Source organism: Symphalangus syndactylus, chromosome 5, assembly GCF_028878055.3.
Source record: "Symphalangus syndactylus isolate Jambi chromosome 5, NHGRI_mSymSyn1-v2.1_pri, whole genome shotgun sequence".
NCBI lineage: Eukaryota > Metazoa > Chordata > Mammalia > Primates > Hylobatidae > Symphalangus > Symphalangus syndactylus.
This window is the reverse complement of record NC_072427.2, coordinates 128,060,268-128,083,219: the sequence shown is the minus strand read 5'-3', so window position 1 is coordinate 128,083,219 and position 22,952 is coordinate 128,060,268. Positions and strand designations below refer to the sequence as shown.

At 44.7% G+C, this 22,952-nt stretch overlaps 2 protein-coding genes across 9 annotated transcripts in view; one reads left to right on the top strand and one right to left on the bottom strand.

Moving 5' to 3' along the window:
- Nucleotides 1-3,665, top strand: part of EIF3J (eukaryotic translation initiation factor 3 subunit J) — a 28,325-nt gene extending 24,660 nt beyond the window's left edge. Inside the window, exons 7-8 of the mRNA XM_055276883.2 lie at nt 1,123-1,196; nt 1,893-3,665. Coding sequence (XP_055132858.1) covers nt 1,123-1,196; nt 1,893-2,024 — 206 coding nt within the window. The 3' untranslated portion in view covers nt 2,025-3,665. The remainder of the gene's footprint in view (nt 1-1,122; nt 1,197-1,892) is intronic.
- The window catches only part of SPG11 (SPG11 vesicle trafficking associated, spatacsin), a 120,730-nt gene that overhangs the window by 14,529 nt on the left and 83,249 nt on the right, over nt 1-22,952 (bottom strand). For 2 of the 8 annotated variants that reach the window (XM_055276767.2, XM_055276768.2), the window contains exons 31-40: nt 16,097-16,236; nt 14,741-14,939; nt 13,880-14,017; nt 11,707-11,840; nt 10,588-10,695; nt 8,263-8,431; nt 7,073-7,161; nt 6,709-6,864; nt 5,410-5,561; nt 3,989-4,164 (exon numbers count right to left, since the gene is read on the bottom strand). In XM_055276767.2, the coding sequence (XP_055132742.2) occupies nt 3,989-4,164; nt 5,410-5,561; nt 6,709-6,864; nt 7,073-7,161; nt 8,263-8,431; nt 10,588-10,695; nt 11,707-11,840; nt 13,880-14,017; nt 14,741-14,939; nt 16,097-16,236 (1,461 nt within the window). The other 6 variants (XM_055276769.2, XM_055276771.2, XM_055276772.2 and 3 more) reach the window with 5 other exon arrangements.

The following is a 22,952-nucleotide window of genomic DNA, read 5'->3' as shown; positions in this document are numbered from 1 at the left end:
CTCATGCATGTAATCCCAGCACTTTGGGAGGCTGAGGCTGGCAGATCACCTGAGGTCAGGAGTTTGAGACTAACCTTGCCAACATGGTAAAACCCCATCTCTACTAAACAAAAAAAAAAAACACAAAAATCAGCTCGGCATGGTGGTGCAAACCTGTAATCCCAGCTACTCGGGAGGCTGAGGCAGGACAATCACTTGAATCTGGGTGATGGAGGTTGCAGTGAGCCGAGATCACGCCACTGTACTCCAGCCTGGTGACAGAGCGAGACTCCATCTCAAAAAAAATAAAATAGGCCAGGTGCGGTGGCTCACACCTGTAATCCCAGCACTTTGGGAGGCCGAGGCAGGCAGATCACGAGATCAAGAGATCGAGATCATCCTGGCTAACACAGTGAAACCCTGTCTCTACTAAAAATACAAAATATTAGCTGGGCATGGTGGCAGGCACCTGTAGTCCCAGCTACTCGGGAGGCTGAGGCAGGAGAAGGGCGTGAACCCGGGAGGTGCAGGTTGCAGTGAGCCGAGATTGCGTCACTGCACTCTAGCCTGGGTGACAGAATGAGACTCCATCTCATAAAAAAAAAAATAATAATTGTCATTCCATGTTTATTTGTCTGTTCTCCCTGATTACTGGGGGTGTGTTAATGGAAGGGCATGTTATCCTCCCCCATTTGTTTAGACTGAGGAAGGATATTAGGGAGCATTGTGAGCTATAAAGACAGTTTCTCTTTGGTTGAGCAATGGTGTGTTGGTGATTACAGGTCATCATTATAAATAAAATACATTTTATTTTCAAGAGACAGGGTCTAGCTCTGTTGAATTAAGGAACTCGAGACCAGGGCTCGAATTCCTGGGCTTAAGTGATCCACCCACCTAGGCCTCCCAAAATGCTGGGATTACAGGCATGTGCCACTGTGCCCGGCCACCTTATGTCTAAAAAGGAGAAATTCATGGTCCTTTCAAAGTTACTTTAGTTTAACAATGAACAAATTGGATTTCTCATAACACTTCTGGAATGTACATTTTGGGATATATAGATATATATGGAATGTACATATTTAGCTGTAACTTTTCAAAATGCTTAAAAATTCAAGTTTAATGGTATGCCCTTTTTTTTTTAAGTGGAAATTGATGACTTGAAAAAAATTACCAATTCACTGACTGTGCTCTGCAGTGAAAAACAGAAGCAAGAAAAGGTAAGAGCAAGCTGTGTAGGGAAATGTGTATTAAATTAGAGTGGGGTTATAGGTCTAACATTCAACAAATATAATAGGAGCCTGTCCTAATTACTTAAAAGTCAAGCAACTCACTAATACCATTTAAGTTAGACTAGAACAGGAGTATGGGTGCTATTACTGTCCTTTTGTTTCCAGACATGTTCCCCTTTCCTGAGTTAATAGAAATTGCTGAAATCACAGACTGGGTTCAAATACTAGCTCTGCCACTTAATAGCTATAGGCAAATCAGCTTTTCTAAGCTTCAGTCTTCTGCCTTCTAAAATAGGGACAATAATACTCACTTTGCATAGTATTTATAAGAGTAAAGTAAGAGAAGTATGTCAAGTAAAGGTTAGCTTTGTGATTTTAAATTGGGTGGGGGTACTTATCCACACTTTTCTAAATTTGCTTCAGCGAAGTTAAGGCTTTCTACCAGTAACTTATAACCCCTGCCGGTGGGCTAGGTATCCAGAGCAGGACCAAGGACCCAGATCAAGTTTTGGAGAGACTGACTCTGGGAGACCTGTTCAGGTCCAAAACATGTAGGCTCGGATGTCCCTTACAGAACTAGTGTTTCTGGGACCAAAGGTTTTTGTGTGTTTATGAGGGTTGCTGTACCAGATAAGATGCCCATAGCACATAAAGTTTCATGAATTAACTCTCTTTCATCTTTAGCAAAGCAAAGCCAAAAAGAAGAAGAAAGGTGTGGTTCCTGGAGGGGGATTAAAAGCCACCATGAAAGATGATCTGGCAGATTATGGTGGTTATGATGGAGGATATGTACAAGACTATGAAGACTTCATGTGACATTTTATCTTTTCTTGGTGTCATCTTTATGTTGCCCACAATCCCTTGAACATGTAGCACAACTTCCTTTCCTTTCAGTTCTGCCAAATGCTACAATCAGAAGTGCAGTATCTTTTGTGCTGGTTATTTAACCCCTTGACACTTAGGTGCTAATGTGCAAATGAGGGAACTTGGATCTTGCTGCCAAGGGGTTAAAATTGGGAACCTAAGTTGCTACTAAATCATAGTTCAAAACCTAATAATGTTGTCATTGTTGCTATCCGATTTCATAGCAGCAGTCACTAAATTGGAAACAAAAGGTTGCAACATAACAAAAAAAATTGTGTAGTATTTACCAGCACCATTCAGTAATACAGCCTTAACCATACCTCCTTGAACTACTTCATAACTTGTCAAGAAAAGCAGTTTGCAGCAAGGGCATGTGGTATGCACCTAGTATTAAAATTGCTTTGTCTTAAAAATTGAACATGAGGATATTAAAAATACATTGTGAAGAAGACTGCTTATCTCAGTGAAGATACTGCGGCTGAAAAGCACTAGTTTGATATAAAATTAAAATGACCAAAACCCTCCAACTTTGAAGCTAAAGAAGGTAAACCTTTCCATTATTGCATTACATGTTGTGGAATCTCTTGAGTGCAAAAAGACTGTCTAGTTATTTATCAGGCTGTTTCTACTGATGAAGTGCTTCAGGTGGGGGAGGGAAACTTATTTTTATTTGCCTGATTTAAGTGTCTGAGAAACAAATCTTTGTTCTCTTAGGCTGCAATGGAACAACTTTACCAGGGTTTTGGCATTTCCTTTCCTTTATAAAACATGCTCAGCAAACTGCACCAGTTAACTACAGTTTGGTAAATTGTTATGTTAACAATTATGACATCTGCAATGTTTTATAAAGCAACTAATTTAATAAAATCACTATTGTGAGGACTTAAATTTTGTGTTACCTCCCAAGAGATAGATACTTTTTGAGAGTATAGAACACAGCTCTTGGGAGTACAGTTCTCTACGTTCTCTATATACTAAATCTTAATAAATGCTTGACATAGTTACAGCTTTAAAACATGAGTGATTTGCCAGGTCCTTAATATTGTCACCATAGAGCAACAAAGGTATAGGGCTGCCTTCCTCTTATTTATTTGGGGAAATTATTTTGTTATTTAGATACCAAGGCCTAATTAAATACCTATAAGAACTATTTATTTGGAGTAACTGAGCCTGTAACTCAGGTTTATGGCTGTTAAGTATAGATTGGGGAATCTTTATTATGTCTTCTAAGCAGTTTAACCAAATGTGTGGTTAGTGTTTTTTTATTCCCCTAAGACAGAAAGAACAAAAAATGTTTTAAATTTCTCTTACATAGGAAATAGGAACGTCAAAGCTCTGTAGACTACTAAGTGGAAAACAAGACCATCTAAGTGATTTGAGGAATTAACAAAAAGTAGTGACTACACAGCAATAATTACAGTAAATATTCTTTTAAGGCAGACAAGGGCTAAGATTTCCTTAGCAGTAATAATGACATACACTGAATTGAAAATCTATTTTATTACAGAAAGATCAGTTTCTATCAATCAAATGAAAATGTATCACCTGTTCCTTAACTGTGTAAATAATAATTAAATTTCTTTGAAACTGGAATCTGCAGGTACAGGTATTCTTTAATCATTGGATCATCTAAAGTAGAAGCTGTCCTGAGGAAGAGGAAGCTTTTGATCTTAATACTAGTATCTATATAAAATGGTATGGATGAACAATCATCTAAAATCAATCCATTTTAAATAGGAATTTCCTTCTGAAAAGTTTCTCACTCGCTACCTACTACCCACAAAGGACTGATATGGTACAGTACCGGGATTGTTCAACTTTAGCAAAGATCTCCAATGCATTATTCTTCTCATCACATCTGTCAGAATCTGCTAACAGTACAAGAAAACAAACAGGCACCTATGAAATCATCTAACCTGCTAGCATGTCCTTTAGACAGCAACCTGTCTGAGGGTCCTTCAGAAGCACATTTACAATTTCATAAAACTTGTGTTCGTATGCCAACTTGTAATACAGGTAAACATCTTCACAATATGTGAGTAATTTCTTCAGGTTTTCCATGACCATGTCAGTAGGCTGATGTTGTTTATATCTAGATAAAGAAACATAATGTACAGGTTAAGATACTGTTGTTTTTTTTGTTTTGTTTGAGACAGAGTCTTACTCTGTTGCCCAGGCTGGAGTGCAGAGGAGCAGTCTTGGCTCACTGCAACCTCTGCCTGCTTGGTTCAAGTGATTCTTGTGCCTCCCGAGTAGCTGGGATTACATTAGTGTGCCACCACCCTGGCTAATTTTTGTAATTTTAGTAGAGACAGTGTTCTGCTATGTTGGCTAGGCTGGTGTTGAACTCCTGGCCTCAAGTTACCTGCCTGCCTTGGCCTCCCAAAGTGCTGGAATTACAGGCGTGAGTCACTGTGCCTGCCCTTTTTTTTTTTTCTTTTAAATAAAAGATGATAGAGGTCTCACTGTGTTGCCCAGGCTGGAGTACAGTGGCTTTTCAGAGTGTGAACTCCTGGGCTCAGCTGCTTCTCTTGCAGCCTCCCGAGTAACTAGGACTACAAGTGTGCACCACTGTGCCCACCTTAGGATACTGTATTTTGAGTGAGGGCTGTCAGCTCTGAAGTACCACTTACTATTACCTATAGAGGAGAGGGTGCTGGAGTCTGGGTTATCTCAGACTAGTATTAGGGGTGCTTGATAAAATATTTCATTAAAAATGAGTATGTTAATGCTCACCTTATAGAGTAAATTTAGTACTCCAAAAGGCACCTCTGATGTTTTAGTGTTTTTTGTTTCTTTTTTTGAGACGAGTCACACTCTGTTGCCAGGCTGCAGTATAGTGGCACGATTTCAGCTTACTGCATCTTGTGCCCCCAGGTTCAAGTGATTCTTCTGCCTCAGCCTCCCGAGTAGCTGGGACTACAGGCGCCAGCCACCACACCCAGCTAATTTTTGTATTTTTAGTAGAGACAGGGTTTTGCTATGTTGGCAAGGCTGGTCTCGAATTCCTAACCTCAAGTGATCCTCCTGCCTTGGCCTCCCATAGTGCTGGGATTACAGGCATGAGCCACTGTGCCTGGCCAGTGTTTTAGGTTTTTGGCACTGAGTAGCTATCCTCCCATTTTAAACTACAAAGCACTATGAGCAAACTGTTCTTGTTCGTCTCTTTGCATAAATCTGTTAAAAGACTTCCTTCTAAGGATTCTTGATAACTGCTTTGCCATTTTAAGTAGAGGTAATCTAAAGGCATGGTGTACTTAGCCATAAAATTCTTACACTTGTCTCACCTCAAAGCAGAGGCAAGGAGCAATGTTTACAGTCAACTTTTAATACTTACTTTTTGGAAATCTCTTCAAATATACTGGACTTTAATAACCTTTGCTGCTTAAATTCTTCCAAGTAATTAAAGTCTCCTTTAAGAATCACTTGCTGGTATAAAATTTCAGCCCAATCTGGAACAAAATCATAGGCCTCAGCCACAATAGAAGCCTTAAAAGGAGAGAAGTGAAGAAGGACACCATCAGAGCCCATCTGATGTAAAATCAAAAACAAACTGTTGTAGAAAACAATACTGTATACTCACTCATGTAGTGAATATGGTCATTACCAATTATGTTAAAAGGCTGTATGTATCAGAGGTGGTGAAAAGTCTGGTGTGTGTTTGGCATTTTCCCTCTCATGAATCCCCAAATTATCTTAAACCCTTTTTTAAAAAAGGGTCTCACTATGTTGCCCAGGCTGGACCAGAAATTCCTGGGCTCAAGATCCTCCTGCCTAAGCCTCCTGCATATCTGGGACTACAGGCATGTGCCACCATGCCTAACTTCTTTCAGTGTTTTTAATCTTTCTCACAATGAACTGAAACTGCTAAGAATATATTATTTCCATTAACTCAGCAGTATGAGGAACAGTGAAAGGGCTGATTCCCTGATAATCCACTTCTTTGAAGGGCTAGAACCAATCTCCCTGACTTCCTGTACTAACCTGAGTGTGGCATTCTATAACTGCTGGGGCTAGGAGGTTCTTGCAGGACCACTAGCAAGAGTATTACTCTGAACTTCAACTGTCTTAAGGCAGTGGTCCCCCATCAGTGACAGGTTTCCTGGAGGACAATTTTTCCACAGACTGGGAGGGGATGGTTTTGGGGTGAAAATGTTCCACCTCAGATCATCAGGCATTAGATTTTCATAAGAAGCCCCTGCATGTGCAATTCACAACAGGGTTCATGCTCCTATAAAAATATAGTCCTGTCGCTCATCTGACAGGAGGTGGTGCTCAGGCAGTAATGCTTGCTTGCCCAGCGCTCACCTACTGTGCAGCCTGGTTCCTAGCAGGCCATGGGCCAGTACCAGTCCACAGCCTGGGGTTAAAGGGCCAAAGGTGTCTGCCCCTCTGCTGGCCTAATAGCACAGGAAAGGGAGACAGCACTGTCTTACCATTCTCTAACCTCTGCCCAACAATGTACTAGAGAGAAATACATCAAATTGCCGTTTTATGTTGGTATCAGAGAGTTAAGTCAGAACTGGACTGTCCTGGTTCTGTCACTAGCCCTGAGACCTTACCTCTGGGTTCCATGAGTGGGAGAGAAGGAGAGAGGATGCTAGCAGTGCTGGCTACAGTTTGCTTTCTTGCTCACCTGGTAGAACCGAGGTAGGGCCAGAATACAGTCCATCAGCTTGTGGCGGCCCAAGTTGATGAGCATTGTGTTCTGGCCAGTGTTCAGAAAGTGAATCTGCAGAGTTATCAACTTGGTGAGCCGCTGACAGTGCTGGGCCTGTCGCACACAGGAGTCCTGAGGAACAAGGGTGGAGAGAGGCACAGTAGAGAAAGACCTAGTTGTCACCTCCTGTGTGAACCCTCACAACGGTATTCACCCCTTCTGTTCCTGGTTGGCCTATGATGCCCTCCCCCTTCACCTGGAAAGAGCCCAAGGACAAAAGAAAATAATTTTACTGTAGACAGCAAGTCCCAAGGCCAGTCTGGAAAAAGCCTTTGGTTACCTTGGCGTAACTCTCTGCTGCATCCAGCATCAGAGTCAGGGCCTTCAGCAGCATTTGCTTCAGCTGGTGCCTATCCTTGAGACTGTCCTCTGTAGGGGAAATAAAGATTTGCAGAGTCTGATTCCCAAAGCCGACTGTTCTCATCCCACTCATCGTGATGGTGGCTAGAATAGAAACATCCCAGCCATGTTCACAGGGAGGCAGGAACACCTCACTCAGATAAAGGTTATTAGGCCAGAAATGCATAGGCTTATTGTAACTTCACTCTGGAGTAGGATTCAGTGCCCCTTCTAATGCCTCATTTCTCCAAAACATCAAGGAAGGCTTACATGGTATCAACGTGCATGTTGGTTCCTGGTGGATGATACCCTGGATGTACAGGCTATAGATCCAAGAGTACAATCCTAAGTTCCAAATGCCTTCAAAGTCTCCATTCCATCTGTCTGCCCAAGTCGGGGTCCTGCTGAGCGACATATCCACCTCAAGATTCTTTTTTTGAGACGGAGTCTCACTCTGTCACCTATGCTGGAGTGCAATGGTGCGATCTTGGCTCACTGCAATCTCCGCCTCCCAGGTTCAAGTGATTCACCTGCTTCAGCCTCCCAAGTAGTTGGGATTACAGGCGCACGCTGCCACGCCTGGCTATTTTTTTTTTGTATTTTAGTAGAGACAGGATTGCACCATGTTGCTCAGGCTGGTCTTGAACTCCTGAGCTCAGGCAATCCACCTGCCTTGGCCTCCCAAAGTGCTAGGATTACAGGCATGAGCCACTGTGCCGGGCTACCTACCTCAAGATTCTAATAGCCCATCTCATGGGCTCTTGTCCTTTGCTGTAAGAATTTTACCCAGGGCCGGGCATGGTGGCTCACGCCTGTAATCCCAGCACTTTGGGAGGCCGACGTGGGTGGTTCATGAGGTCAGGAGTTCAAGACCAGCCTGGCCAACATAGTCAAACCCCATCTCTTAAAAATACAAAAAATTAGCCGAGTGTGGTGGCAGGTGCTTGTAATCCCAGCTACTTGGGAGGCTGAGGTGGGAGAATCACTTGAACCTAGGAGGTGGAGGTTGCAGTGAGTTGAGATGGTGCCATGCACTCCTGCCTGGGGACAGAGCGAGATTCTGTCCCAAAAAAAAATAATTTTACCCAGCTAGCAGCACTGTTCTGGTAGTGCTGCTGTGACCTCACTCACCCCAGGGCTGAGACTCAATCAATTTCAGTTGGATGCGGGCAGCTGCCTCGTGGTTCTCGCCAATCTCCCGGCACATGCTGAAGCACAGGGCAATCATATTGTGCTTCTCACTGTCTCCAGGACGGCAGCGTTTGATGTAGTCCAGCAGGGCTGTTTTCAGGGTACCACTCTGCCCAGAATAAAAGGGAAAAGCAAGGTGTCAGTCAGGGACTGCAAGGCAGACAGGACTAGCTGAGTTACCTGGTTCTGCATTCCTTAAAAACTCCCAAGGAAGGCCGGGCACGGTGGCTCAAGCCTGTAATCCCAGCACTTTGGGAGGCCGAGGCGGGCGGATCACAAGGTCAGGAGATCGAGACCATCCTGGCTAACATGGTGAAACCCCGTCTCTACTAAAAAAAAAAAAAAAAAATACAAAAAAAAAATTAGCTGGGCGCGGTGGCGGGTGCCTGTAGTCCCAGCTACTCGGGAGGCTGAGGCAGGAGAATGGCGTGAACCCGGGAGGCGGAGCTTGCAGTGAGCCGAGATCGTGCCACTGCACTCCAGCCTGGGGGAGAGAGCAAGACTCCGTCTCAAAAAAAAAAAAAAAAAAAAAAAAAACCTCCCAAGGAAGAGGAGCAAAAATGAGAATTAATACAAGTTTTATGCTGTCCCAAGTATGAGGAAACATGCGTGTGCTTTCCTGTTAGAAGTGTGAAAGGCAAAACTTTTTCTAAAGGGAGAAACCTTAAAAATACACCCGCATAAGCTGATCTAACAATTTCCAGGAATCTATCCCTAAAGAGATAAGCAGAGAAAAGTGCTAAGATGAATGTAACAGGGATATTTAATAGCAAACAATGAGAAACAATCCAGATGTCCAAAATAAGGGGAAGAGAATACCATGTAGCCATTAAAACTTACGTAGATGATTTGTTGATTTGGGAAATAGTCACGATATACTTTGTTAAGTAAGAAAAGCAGGATATTTCTTCACCGTATAAGTTTTATTAAAATGTAATTATATATAGATGTTTTCAGGTACATGTGCAAAGAAAGGGCTTATACCAAATTGTTAGTGACTGTCGCCAGATGATGGATAGACACTGAGGGCTTTTTCTGTGTTGTTCTGTTTTCCAAGTGTCTTACCCTGGAATATGCATTACTTTTGTAATCAGAAAAAAGTTATTAAAATATTTAAATGCAGAAGGAAAAGTGCCTCAAAAACAATTTTAAAAACCCTCTGGGAGATCTTGAAGATGCACCTATGTCCAGGACTTGCTCCTCGCTTGATGACTAGATTGGTCTGTCCTGACATTGGCCCAATATTAAAGAGAGATTTTTTTCTGCTTTGTCTCTTAATCCTGCCTGGCTGGGCCCATGTTCCCAGAAGCCAAAGGTGAAATGAGCAGAAGCAATGAATCATCCAGACAAATGATCTGGAAACAGGTACTGTGAGGGGTATGGTTGGTGTCACAGAGCACACTGAGGACACACGGGCTCACAGAGCCCAAGACCTAACCAAGTCAGGCCTTTGCTTCCAAGCCGCCTTCCTGTTCATCATAATAAATGGCTCCACAGCTTTTTGGTCTAAACTTTTGTGTTTGATTCCTAACTTGGCTCTTAGCAGCACAATTTTTCACAGTCTCCTAAAAACTCTCCACTCTAAAAGCCCTCAAACAACCTCAGAGCTAGTGGAAAGTGGATTGTCTACACTTTCAGCCTGGCTCAGGGTTTTTGCCTCTGCCAGAGAAGGCATTTAAGACAGTAGAGGCAGGTGACCAGACGCTGAGGTGGAGGAGGACAAACTTATTTTCTTCAGTATTTAGCATCGGCTGGGCACGGTGGCTCATGCCTGTAATCCCAGCACTTTGGGAGGCCGAGATGGGCAGATCACCTGAGGTCGGGAGTTCAAGACTAGCCTGACCAACATAAACCCCGTCTCTACTAAAAATACAAAATTAGCTGGGCGTGGTGGTGCATGCCTGTAATCCCAGCCTCTTGGAAGGCTGAGGCAGGAGAATCGCTTAAACCCAGGGGCGGATGTTGTGCTGAGATCACGCCATTGCACTCCAGCCTGGGCAACAAGAGCGAAACTCCATCTCAAAAAAAATAAATAAATAAATAAAATTATATATATATATATATATATGGCATCAGCATATTCACGGACTGATCTGCACCAGAATCTGAAGCCACTGGTGACAGTGTATGTCTTGGGGAGGTCCCTAATTCCTTCCCTCCATTTTCCCAAGAGTCTACCCTGATTGAGATTATTCCCGAGAAAAGCTGGGGCTCCTGAATTATCAGCAGTACACTCCATCCTGGAGCTCATTACTTTGCACCTACCGGATCCAACTTCTTCCTCATTAGCACTTCAAAGTAGTGCTTTTTATGCAGCAAATCAAATACGTATGTCATCTCATTGTACCTTCCAATGCCAGTGAGGAGCCGTACCTGTGAAGTGGGAGGACAGCTCGCATGAGCATCACCTGGAGTCTGGAGTTCTCTTAGCCAGACAACTACCATCAGTGGTTGCTTTCAGATGCCAAGCTCCAGAAGGAGAAGGGCTAATTTCCAGGCTACCACGCTTAGCTCCCTCCCATGTGCCCAACAGGGAGCCTCTGGAGGATTCAGAAATGTCAGTCACTGGGCCACCATTGGCTGGTTTTTTTGTTTTTTTTTTTCCTGCTCTGTCACCCAGGCTGGGGTGCAGTGGCACGACCTTGGCTCACTGCAACCTCTGCCTCCTGGGTTCAAGCAATTCTCCTGCCTCAGCCTCCCGAGTAGCTGGGATTACAGGCATGTGCCATGCCTGGCTAATTTTTGTAAAGAGACAGGGTTTCACCATGTTAGTCAGGGTGGTCTTGAACTCCTGACTTCAGGCAATCCGCCTGCCTCGGCCTCCCGAAGTGCTGGGATTACAGGCGTGAGCCACCATGCCCGGCTTTGCTCTCCTTAAATGTGACTCTCAAGTGCTAAAGTGCCATTCTCCTGGGCAGGCACTCTTCCTCTTTTCACCACTACTCATGACAGTGGCCCAGTGGCTTGCTCAGCCGCCACTCAGGTCAGTTTCAAGCCCAGAGAATTTAGGGAGGCACATGGGAACTGAGTTGCCAACTTACTTCAATTCAGAGATGGGGGGAAGGTCCAAACCTTGTTTTGAGGAAAAATGCAGCTGTCTTAGCCCTCTATCTAGAAAAGTTAACTGCCCTGACTAGGGGGTGGGATGGCCCTGGAACCTGGCAGGATCTTCTCCCTTTTGCTCCTTTGGAGCAACCTCTGATTCTGACAGAAATCATAACTTGGAGCAGAGGGTTGGGCTGCCCAGCCAACTCTCAAGTAGGTAGTGGTATCCAGATGGGCAGAACTCCCTATGACTACATCAGCTCTGGGCTGGCCCCCACCCTTTCTACTCCTTTCAAAGGTTTCCACAGGATGGAGACTGGGGTTGAGGGGGCTACTTACCACCAGCCCATACTCCTCACTTGGGGCCAGGTGGTTATCTGTGAGCATCTGGGCAGCCTGTAGGACTCGGATGATGCCCTCCATGTGGCACGTCAGGGTGAAGCAATGATGGGCCAGGATCAGGAGCTCTGTGGCTGGGAGGGTGGGCACTGGTAAGATAGGATTATGAACCCTGGCTGCCCACTGTCAACCTCTGCCTGGCAGGAGGGAAAAGGGCCTGGTGGAGAAGAGGCCTGTCTGGAGAGGGCCCTCCCACTAGCCCTCTGAAGTCCCTGAAATCAGCAGCTGTAGCTTTGAGACAGCCCCTTGATGACATCCAAATCGTTCTCTCAGTCATGGCACAATCCTCAAAAGACAATCATGTAGTGACTGTTTTTCCCCAAAAGGCCCCCAAAATGAGAACATAGCACCCTCGCCTTCTAAACATGGAGAAACTTTCTGCAGACAAACTGATGGGAGTTCCTGCCAACCTGAATCCAAGGGCATTCTCTGCTTGTATCCCAGCGGAAGGTCTCAGGGCCTAATCAAGTGCCATTTGGTGTTCTGGCTTTCTAGAGTAGTGAAAGTCTGACATGTACAGATTTAAAAACACTACAATCACTGTAAGCACAATGAAAAGGCAAACTGGGAAAAACACCTGCAATGTGAGGACTGAAAAAGGTTCTCCATCCTTAAAACATGCTATAGCCTCTGGGCTTTTGGATCTGCAGGGCCCTCTCCAGTCCTACTGACTCCTAAGCATCACTGACAATAAATCCTTTAGGCCTTCCTTTGGACATTTCCTCCAGAACTCTATCTTGACCCCATCATTCTGGCTCTTACTGTCTTAAGACCCTAGTCTGAGCTCCAGGAATTGCTTATACACCTTATCCTAGATGCTTATAGTGCCTGGCACACAGTTGGCACTCAGTAAATATTGTTGAACTGGACCGAGAAGAGATAGAGAAGGCTATTTTTATGTAAATTTCTTTTTTTTTTTTTTTTTTGAGACAGAGGCTCGCTCTGTCGCCCAGGCTGGAGTGCAGTGGCACCATCTCCGCTCACTGCAAGCTCCGCCTCCCAGGTTCAGGCCATTCTCGTGCCTCAGCCTCCCGAGTAGCTGGGACTACAGGCGCCTGCAACCACGCCCGGCTAATTTTTTTGTATTTTTAGTAGAGATGGGGTTTCACTGTGTTAGCCAGGACGATCTCTATCTCCTGACCTCGTGATCCGCCCGCCTCAGCCTCCCAAAGTGCTGGGATTACAGGCGTGAGCCACCGTGCCCGGCCTTAGATTTCTTTTAGAGATGGATCTTACTCTGTTGCCCAGGCTAGAGTTCAGTGTTGCAATCAGAGCTCATTGCAATCTCGAACTCCTGGGCTCAAGGGATCCTCCCACCTCAGCCTCTCAAATAGCTGGGACTACAGGTGTACATCACCATGCCCCGCTAAGTTTTTAAAAATATTTTTAGAGACAGGGTCTCACTATGTTGCCCAGATTGGTCTCAGACTCCTAGTCTCTAATTTTCCTCTGCCCTCGGCCTCTCAAAAGCATTGGGATTATGGGCGTGGGCCACTGTTCCCCATTCTAATATACAATTTTTCATTATATATAAGAAATCTGTGTAACCATTAGAAGTTATATACAATATTCAATGCCATGAAAAATGTTAATGACAGCATATTCATAAAGTAAAAAAAATTATAAACTATACAGAGTATAATGTCATTTTTTAAAAAAGTGAACTTACCACACGTTCTAGTGAAGGCCTCATTCTCATTAGTCTGACTCATTAGTCAGACATTACGGAAAATAAACAGGCTTTGAATCCATGGACTGGGTTCGAAGACCAGCTCTGCCACTTAACAGATGTAATCAGCTTTCCTAAGGTAAAGTTTGTCTCCCTTCTAAAATGGGGACAATAATGTTCACTTTGCAGGGCAATATAAGAGTGAAATAAGTATGTTGAGTAAAGGTTACCTTTTTGTATGATTTTAAATTTGGGGGTACTCATCCATAATTTCTACATTTTCTTCAGTGAAGTCAAGGCTTTCTACCAAGAACTTATAACCCCTGCTGGAGGGCTAGGCATCCAGAGCAGGAACAGGGACCCAAATCAAGTTTTGGAGAGACTAGAAGACCTTTTGAGACCTGTTTAGAGCCAAAATATGTAAGAAAAAGGCCAATAACTTACTGCAAGACAGTTCCCCATGGGGAACGGAGGAAATCTTATCCAACAACTTCATGCCTACCAATGTGCGGTCTTGACACAGAGTGGTCAGCTGAAGAAATGTCTGGCTTTCCTCTGTTGGGCTGAACATCTGCTTATGTCCTGTACAGAGAGGTGTGAAGACAGGTGCTGGTTTTATCCTAAGAGAGGCCCACTCTGCCCAGGCTTGGGCATCAGGAGGTAATGCTAATGGACCTCTGCAGCTCTCCGCTTGCTGAGCTCGAAACCCTTGGCCTGTTGGTCATTTTATAGGACAGGAGTTCTTTTCTTTTTTTTTTTTTTTGAGATGGAGTCTCACTCTGTTGTCCAGGCTGGAGTGCAGTGGGGAGATCTTGGCTCACTGCAACCTCAGCCTCCCAGGTTCAAACGATTCTCCTGCCTCAGCCTCCCCAGTAGCTGGGACTACAGGTGCCCACCAACACGCCCAGCTACTTTTTTGTATCTTAAGTAGAGGCAGGTTTCACCATGTTAGCCAGGATGGTCTCGATCTCCTGACCTTGTGATCTGCCAGCCTTGGCCTCCCAAAGTGCTGGGATTACAGACGTGAGCCACCGCACCCGGCCAGGACAGTTCTTTAGCTCAGAAAGCCACAGCTACTCCCAATGTAATCATAAAACAATAAAAAGCAACAGCATGTATTTTGTACATGTATTTTGTAAAAAATAAAGCATGTATTTTGTTGTATTTAAACAAAATACATTACTGGAATCCAGAAACTTGAGAGAACCACATACAGGATGTATATAAGCACAACATCCAAATCCTTAACACTGGGAACTAGAGAATGCTGTCGGAGAGGTTGGGAATCCCTGGGGGGTAGGGCACCTGTTCCCTGTGATGAAGTAAGCAGCTCCTGTGTCACCTCTTCTGCCACGAGTTCGGCCACAGTATCTGGCTTAAGGCCCTGTGTGCTGATGAAGGCCTGGGCTCGTTTGCATCGGTCAGGCTGCTGAGAGGCCAAGATTTCCCGGAGCATGGCTTCACCATCCTGAGCAGCAACATCTGTGTAGGAACAGCCCAACTCCTGAGAGGAAGATAAAGCCAGTCAAGGCCACTTTTAGAAGCCAGGAAAAAGCAAAAGAGCCCTTTCTGAAATCTGATGTGGACAGACTCCACTGTTTTCTGAGCTTACAGACTCCTCACCCTCAGCAGGAACCTTAGAAAAAGCAAGTACTGTTTTCTAACCCTTTCTATCATTTCACCAAAGCCAAATCCAGGTAAAAGAAAGGCTTGTCTTCAGAAAGCATCAGGTTATTCTCTTGTTGAACACTTATTTTTTTGGCAGGGGGGTGGGGGGAAGGGGAGGACAGAGTTTCACTCTTGTTGCCCAGGCTGAAGTGCAATGGTGCGATCTTGGCTCACCGCAACCGCTGCCTACTGGGTTCAAGCAATTCTCCTGCCTCAGCCTTTCGAGTAGCTAGGGTTACAGGCATGTGCCACCACACCCAGCTAATTTTTGTATTTTTGGTAGAGACGGGGTTTCTCCTTGTTGTTCAGGCTGGTCTGAAACTCCTGACCTCAAGTAATCCACCCACCTCGGCCTCCCGAAGTGCTGGGATTGTAGGCGTGAGCCCCTGTGCCCGGCCTGATTTTTAAAAATATTATGAAATGTAAGAACACCAACTAAAATGCAAGAGCCTTTATTATTCCCAGAGCAGCAGCAAAACCCTCAATTTCCAAAGAAGTCTTTGAGTCTTTTCCAAGACGAGGGCTTTAGGGTTTGGCTTTATTTCTCTCGTGCTCTTCTACTTCCAGTCTACTGTTTTTCTCCCCAAAGCAGCACAAAGGTACAGATGATTTCTGCTTCCTCTGGCTCTTGTCTTTATAGTCATCATATTCCATATGGAATGCTCCAAACAATCATAATGCAAAACCCAAGATATTAAGTCTAGAAGAGACCCTCATGGTCAAATCATCATTTACAGATGACGAAACGGGCCCACAGCCCTAGCTTTCTGGTTTGCTGTGCTGCAGCCAGGAGTCAGATCGCCCTGGCACCTGGCCTGGTGTCCTCCCCACCATTCCGCAAAGATAAAATTATGAGGGCCAACATCCTGAAAGAACTCTACTCTCAGGTCATGATTATCATCTAAAAGGCTGACTTGGCAATGTCCAAAATCAACCTCAAACTTCTCATTTCCGTCCCTCTCAGAAAGAGGAGCCCCACCCCTTGGTACATACCTTGGCAAGATCATACAGACAGAGGACCTGTTGACAGTAGTTCTTCCCATGGAGGCATTTGCTTGTCAGCACTTCCAGGTTAGTTACCACTTCATCACTGGAGGGCACTGTCACAAACTTCTGACTATCCAGACTTGAAGCTGGAAGCAAATACAAGTCTGAGGGGCTCTAAGCTGGGAGGTTCTGGCCTATCCCTAGCTCTCTATGGCTCTACCTCTCTGAAGCTCCCTGCACTGCACTCCCATGACTCTGACTGGGGATAGGACCACTGCTGACAGGGCCCTACTTCAACTTCTTTCACTGCCTTCTTCCAGGAAATCCCAGCCTGGGATACTTCAAAGACCTCATATGCTACAAAGACTCAAGGCCACCTAATGAGTGCTCTAGAGATCAGCACCAAAGATGCTTGCCAAAGTCTTCTCTATATGTCCTCCCTCCTGTATCAAATAAGTCACCAAGTATAGCTGACTATCTCCATAACATCTCTCCAGTTGTGGCCTTAGTTCCAGCCTTCATCACTGCATTCTGAGAAGCTGTTATCTGTCTCCTGCTGCCAGCCCCTCACCCCCAATCGGTCTCCGACATAATTTTTTTTTTTTTTTGAGATGGAGTCTCGCTTTGTCACCCAGGCTTGAGTGCAGTGGCACGATCTCAGCTCACTGCAACCTCTGCCTCCGGGGCTCAAACGATTCTCGTGCCTCAGCCTCTCGAGTAGCTGGGATTACAGGCGTGCACCACCACATCTGGCTAATTTTTGCATTTTTAGTTGAAATGAGGTTTTGCCATGTTGATCAGGCTGGTCTCAAACTCCTGGCCTCAACTGATCCATTCGTCTCGACTTCCATAAGAAGTGCTGGGGTTACAGGCATGGGTCACTGCACCCACCTGCAAATATGCTTTAATTTATAGTAAAATTAAAATCTATTCCTGATTTTTTTAAAAACAAAACTCTTGGCTGAGTGCGGTGGCTCACGCCTATAATCCCAGCACTTTGGGAGGCTGAGGCGGGCAGATCACCTGAGGTCGGGAGTTTGAGACCAGCCTGACCAACATGGAGAAACCCCGTCTCTACTAAAAATATAAAATTAGCTGGGTGTGGTGGCACATGCCTGTAATCCCAGCTACTCAGGAGGCTGAGGCAGGAGAATTGCTTGAACCCGGGAGGCGGAGGTTGCGGTGAGCTGAGATCGTGCCATTGCACTCCAGCCTGGGCAACAAGAGTGAAACTCCATCTCAAAAAAAGAAAAGAAAAGAAAAAAGAAAGCTCTTAGCTTAAAATAGGAGAAGATATTAATTTGATAAAGGGTTTCTATTAGGAAAAAAAAGTAAGGAATATTTATATCACACTTTGTAATGGCAAAAACAAAATAGAAAAATTTAAATGTATTATCAATAAAGCATTATTCAAGCTTAGTATATCTGTACAGTGGAATACTCTGCAGCCATTAGAAAGAAGGGGGTCAGGCCGGGCGCGGTGGCTCATGTCTGTAACCCCAGCACTTTAGGAGGCTGAGGTGGGCGGATCACGAGGTCAGGAGATCCAGACCATCCTGGCTAACACGGTGAAATCCCGTCTCTACTAAAACTACAAAAAATTAGCTGGACATGGTGGCGGGCGCCTGTAGTCCCAGCTACTTGGGAGGCTGAGGCAGGAGAATGGTGTGAACCCGGGAGGCGGAGCTTGCAGTGAGTGGAGATCACGCCACTGCACTCCAGCCTGGGCAACAGAGTGAGACTCTGTCTCAAAAAAAAAAAAAAAAAAAAAAAAAAAGAAAGAAGGGGGTCAATCTATATGTACTGTACTGAGAGGACAAAAATGTAGATCAGTATGATGTAATCTTATTCTTTGTAAAAAAATAAATATTGTGTGTGTGCTTACAAGTAGAAAATGCATACCAAGCAAGTACAAGATAGTTATTCTGGGGAAGTTTGTGGGAGTAGTGTTGAATTGGCTTTTTTTTTTTGTGATGAAGTCTCACTCTGTCGCCCAGGCTAGAGTGCAGTGGCACGATCTCGGTTCACTGCAACCTCTGCCTCCTGAGTTCAAGCGATTCTCCTGCCTCAGCCTCCGGTGTAGCTGGGATTACACGTGTGCACCACCATGCCCAGCTAATTTTTTGTATTTTTAGTAGATATGCAGTTTCACCATGTTGGCCAGGCTGGTCTTGAACTCCTGACCTCAGGTGATCTGCCCACCTTGGCCTCCCAAAGTGCTGGGATTACAGGCGTGAGCCACCGCGCCTGGCCAGGGAAGCCTCCTTTTCTGAGCAGGGGCGCTCTGGTCTCAGGAGGGCAGAGTAGACCCCTGTTGCTTTTGCATTACCCTCCTGTCACCTGGCCCTGGGTGTAGGAATAGTCAGGGTAGTGCAAGACAGAGTGGAGGTAACTAAACCTCCAGCTTTTGGCCAAATAACTGAAAAGAGAAGCCTCAGGGAAAAAATGAGCTGGGAGAGCCCCAGGAAAGCAACCCAATACATTTTTATGAACTACAGGGCTCACTCCTGGACTGCACATGCATGGCCTTGATCCTAACTAGCATAGATCACTACCAAGGTCACAGATTGACCACTAGGTGGCGTGCACACACAGGACAGATCTGAATACTACTGCAAAGGAAAAGGAACTGATGTTGAAACCACAACACACAGGCAGTGGTTTAGAACTTCAGCCTGAACCTAACCAGGTCAACTGTCTGCTAAAAAATATCAACATCCTTCATAGGATTTAAATAAGATCCACAGTCTCAAATAGTATATTTTAATACGCTATTCAAAATGTCCAGATGCAGCCAGTCGTGGCGGCTCATGCTTGTAATCCCAACACTTTGGGAGGCCAAGGCGGGTGGATCACCTGAGGTCAGGAGTTCGAGACCAGCTGGCCAACATGGCGAAACCCTGTCTCTACTAAAAATACAAAATAATTAGCCAGGTGTGGTGGCACAAACCTGTAATCCCAGCTACTCGGGAGGCTGAGACACAAGAATCGCTCGAACCTGGGAGGCCGAGGTTGCAGTGAGCTGAGATTGCACCACTGCACTCCAGCCTGGGTGACAGAGCGAGACTCTGTCTCAAAAAACAAAAACAAGAAAACAAAAAAACCCAAAATGTCCAGATGCAACCCCAGATTACTTAGCATAAGAAAAAGCAGGAAGAGGGGCCGGGCGTGGTGGCTCACGCCTGTAATCTCAGCACTTTGGGAGGCCAAGGTGGGTGGATCACCTGCAGTCAGGAGTTCGAGAGCAGCCTGGCCAACATGGTGAAACCCCATTTCTACTAAAAATACACACACACACACACACACACACACACACACACACAAAACTAGCTGGGCGTGGTGGCGCTAGTCCCAGCTACTTGAGAGGCTGAGACAGGAGAATTGCTTGAACCCAGGAGGCGGAGGCTGCAGTGAGCCGAGGTCACACCACTGCACTCTAGCCTGGGCAATAGAGCGAGACTCCGTCTCAAAAAAAAAAAAAAAAGAAAAAGCAAGATTTCAACTCACATGAGAAAAGATGCTAGCTAGCATTAAAATGATGCAAATGTTAAAATCATCTGACAAAGAATTTAAAGCAGCTATAATACAAATGTTCCAATAAGCAATTCTGAATGCTCTTGAGACAAACAGAAAAATGGAAAGTCTCAGCAAAGAAATAGAAGATGTGAAGAATAAAATGAAAATTTTAGAACTGAAAAATGCAGTTACACACTGTATAACAATGTTTCCATCAACAATGGACTGCATATACAACGAGGATCCTGTAAGATTATAATGGAGCTGAAAAATTCCTATCACCTAGTGACATCATAGTCATTGTGACACAGCACAATTACTTAATTTTTAAATAAATTTAGTGTAGCCTAAATGTACAGCATTTATAAAGTCTACAGTAATGTAATGTCCTAAGTTTTCACATTTACTTACCACTTAGTGACAACCAGAGCAAATTCTAGTCCTGCAAGCTCCATTAACATTAAGAGCCCTTTACAAATTGTACCATTTAAAATATTTTTTTAAAATGAAAATCTCCAACTGTTTATTTCCTGAAGCTAAAAAATCTTTATTTCGTATTTTTTACTGTACCTTTTCTATGTTTAGATATGTCTAGATACACAAATACTTACCATTGTGTTATAATCAACTACAGTACAGTAGCATGCTGTACTGGCTTGTAGCCCAGGTACGGTAGGCTATATACCATGTAGCATAGGTGTGTAGAAGTCTATACCACCTAGGTTTGTATAAGTATGCTCTAAGATGTTTGCACAGTGATGAAATCACCCAACAATGCATTTCTCAGAATGTATCCTCATTGTTAACGCATGGTTGTAACTGAAATTTTAAAATCATAGAAATAAAATTCAATAACAGAAATTATCTAATCTGAACAACAGAGAGAAAAAAAGTTTTAAAAAAACTGAACTGGGCCGGGTGCGGTGGCTCACGCTTGTAATCCCAGCACTTTGGGAGGCCGAGGCGGGCGGATCACGAGGTCAGGAGATCGAGACCACGGTGAAACCCCGTCTCTACTAAAAATACAAAAAAATTAGCCGGGCGTGGTGGCGGGCACCTGTAGTCCCAGCTACTCGGAGAGGCTGAGGCAGGAGAATGGCGTGAACCCGGGAGGTGGAGCTTGCAGTGAGCCGAGATCACGCCACTGCACTCCAGCCTGGGTGACAGAGCAAGACTCCGTCTCAAAAAAAAAAAAAAAAAAAAAAAAAACTGAACTGGCCAGGCGCAGAGGCTCACGCCTGTAATCCCAACACTTTGGGAGGCTGAAGCGGGCAGATCACGAGGTCGAGATCGAGGCCATCCTGGCCAACATGGTGTAACCTTGTCTGTACTAAAAATACAAAAATTAGTCGGGTGTGGTGATGCGCACCTGTAGTCCCAGTTACTTGGGAGGCTAAAGCAGGAGAATCACTTGAACCTGGGAGGCAGAGGTTGCAGTAAGCCGAGATTGCACCACTGCACTCCAGCCTGGCGACAAAGCGAGACTCCGTCTCAAAAACAAACAAACAAACAAAAACTGAACAAAACTTCAAGGACTTATGAGATAATAACAAAAATTATATATTCATGTACTTGAAGTTCCAGAAGGAGAGGAGACAGGGTATGGTGCTGAGAAAGTATTTGACAAAATTATGGCTGATTACTACCCAAGTTTGGTGAAACACATAAACCTACATATTCAAGAAGCTCAGTAAACCCCAAATAGAATAAAGCCAAAGAAATACATATCCAGTCACAATATAATCAAACTGCTGAAGACCAACGACAGAAAAAAAACATTGAGAGCAACCAGAGAAATATGCACTATTTATATAGATGAACAATTGACTGCAGATTTTTTTTTTTTTTTTTTTTTTTTTTTTGAGACAGAGTCTCGCTCTGTCGCCCAGGCTGGAGGGCAGTGGTGCAATCTCGGCTCACTGCAAGCTCCGCCTACAGGGTTCACGCCATTCTCCTGCCTCAGCCTCTCCGAGTAGCTGGGACTACAGGCGCCCACCACCATGCCTGGCTAATTTTTTTTTGTATTTTTAGTAGAGACGGGGTTTCACCATGGTCTCGATCTTCTGACCTCGTGATCTGCCCGCCTCGGCCTCCCAAAGTGCTGGGATTACAAGCATGAGCCACTGCGCCCGGCCATGACTGCAGATTTTTCATCAGACACCACGGAGGCGAAAAGGAAGTGAACAACATTTTCAAGTGCTGAAAGAAAATAACTAATTTTCTTATTTATTTTTTGAGACAGGTTCTTACTTTGTTGCCCAGGCTGGAGTGCAGTGGCATGAACACGGCTCACTGCAGCCTTATCCTCCTGGGTTCAAGCGATCCTCGTGCCTTAGCCCCTCAAGTAGCTGGGACTACAGGCATGTGCCACCACACCTGGCTAATTTTTGCATTTTTTGTAGAGACGGGGTTTTGCCATGTTGCCCAGGCTGGTCTTGAACTCCTGAGCTCAACTGATCTGCCTGCCTCAGCCTCCCAAAGTGCTGGAATTACAGGTGTGAGCCACTGCACCTGGCCTGAAAATAACTAATTTTCTATATCCAGCAAAACATCCTTTAGGAATGAAGGTAAAATACAGACATTCTCAGATGATGAAAAACTGATTATTAAAAAAAAAAAGGCTGGACATGGTGGCTCATACCTGTAATCCCAGCACTTTGGGAGGCCGAGGAGGGTTTATTAAAATATATTTTTTGGCTAAGAGCAAAAACCTCATTGTTTAATGAGGTTTTCAATGTATGCAGAAGTAATAAAAGACAAGTAGGATGTAAAGGGAGAAGAGCAAAGTGACCTAAAATGGTGGTAAGATTCCTCCTACATTCCAGCTGAGGTGGTAAAATATTGATTCTAAGTATACTGTGGAAAGTTAAGGATGTACACTGTCATCTCTAAAAAAAACAAACTATAAAAAGATGCATAGTTGGCCGGGCGCGGTGGCTCACGCCTGTAATCCCAGCACTTTGGGAGGCTGAGGCGGGCGGATCATGAGGTCAGGAGATCGAGACCATCCTGACTAACATGGTGAAACCCCATCTCTACTAAAAATACAAAAAAAAAATTAGCTGGGCGAGGTGGCGGGCGCCTGTAGTCCCAGCTACGCGGGAGGCTGAGGCAGGAGAATGGTGTGAACCCCGGGGGGCGGAGCCTGCAGTGAGCCGAGATCGCGCCACTGCACTCCAGCCTGCGTGAAAGAGCGAGACTCCTCAAAAAAAAAAACAAAAAAAAAAAAACAAAAAAAATCAAAAGATGCATAGTCAAAATCACAATAAATTAAAATGGAAGACTAAAAAATGTTCAAATAACCCAAAAAGCGGAAGAAAAAGTTTCCCTTGAAAATCACAAAATG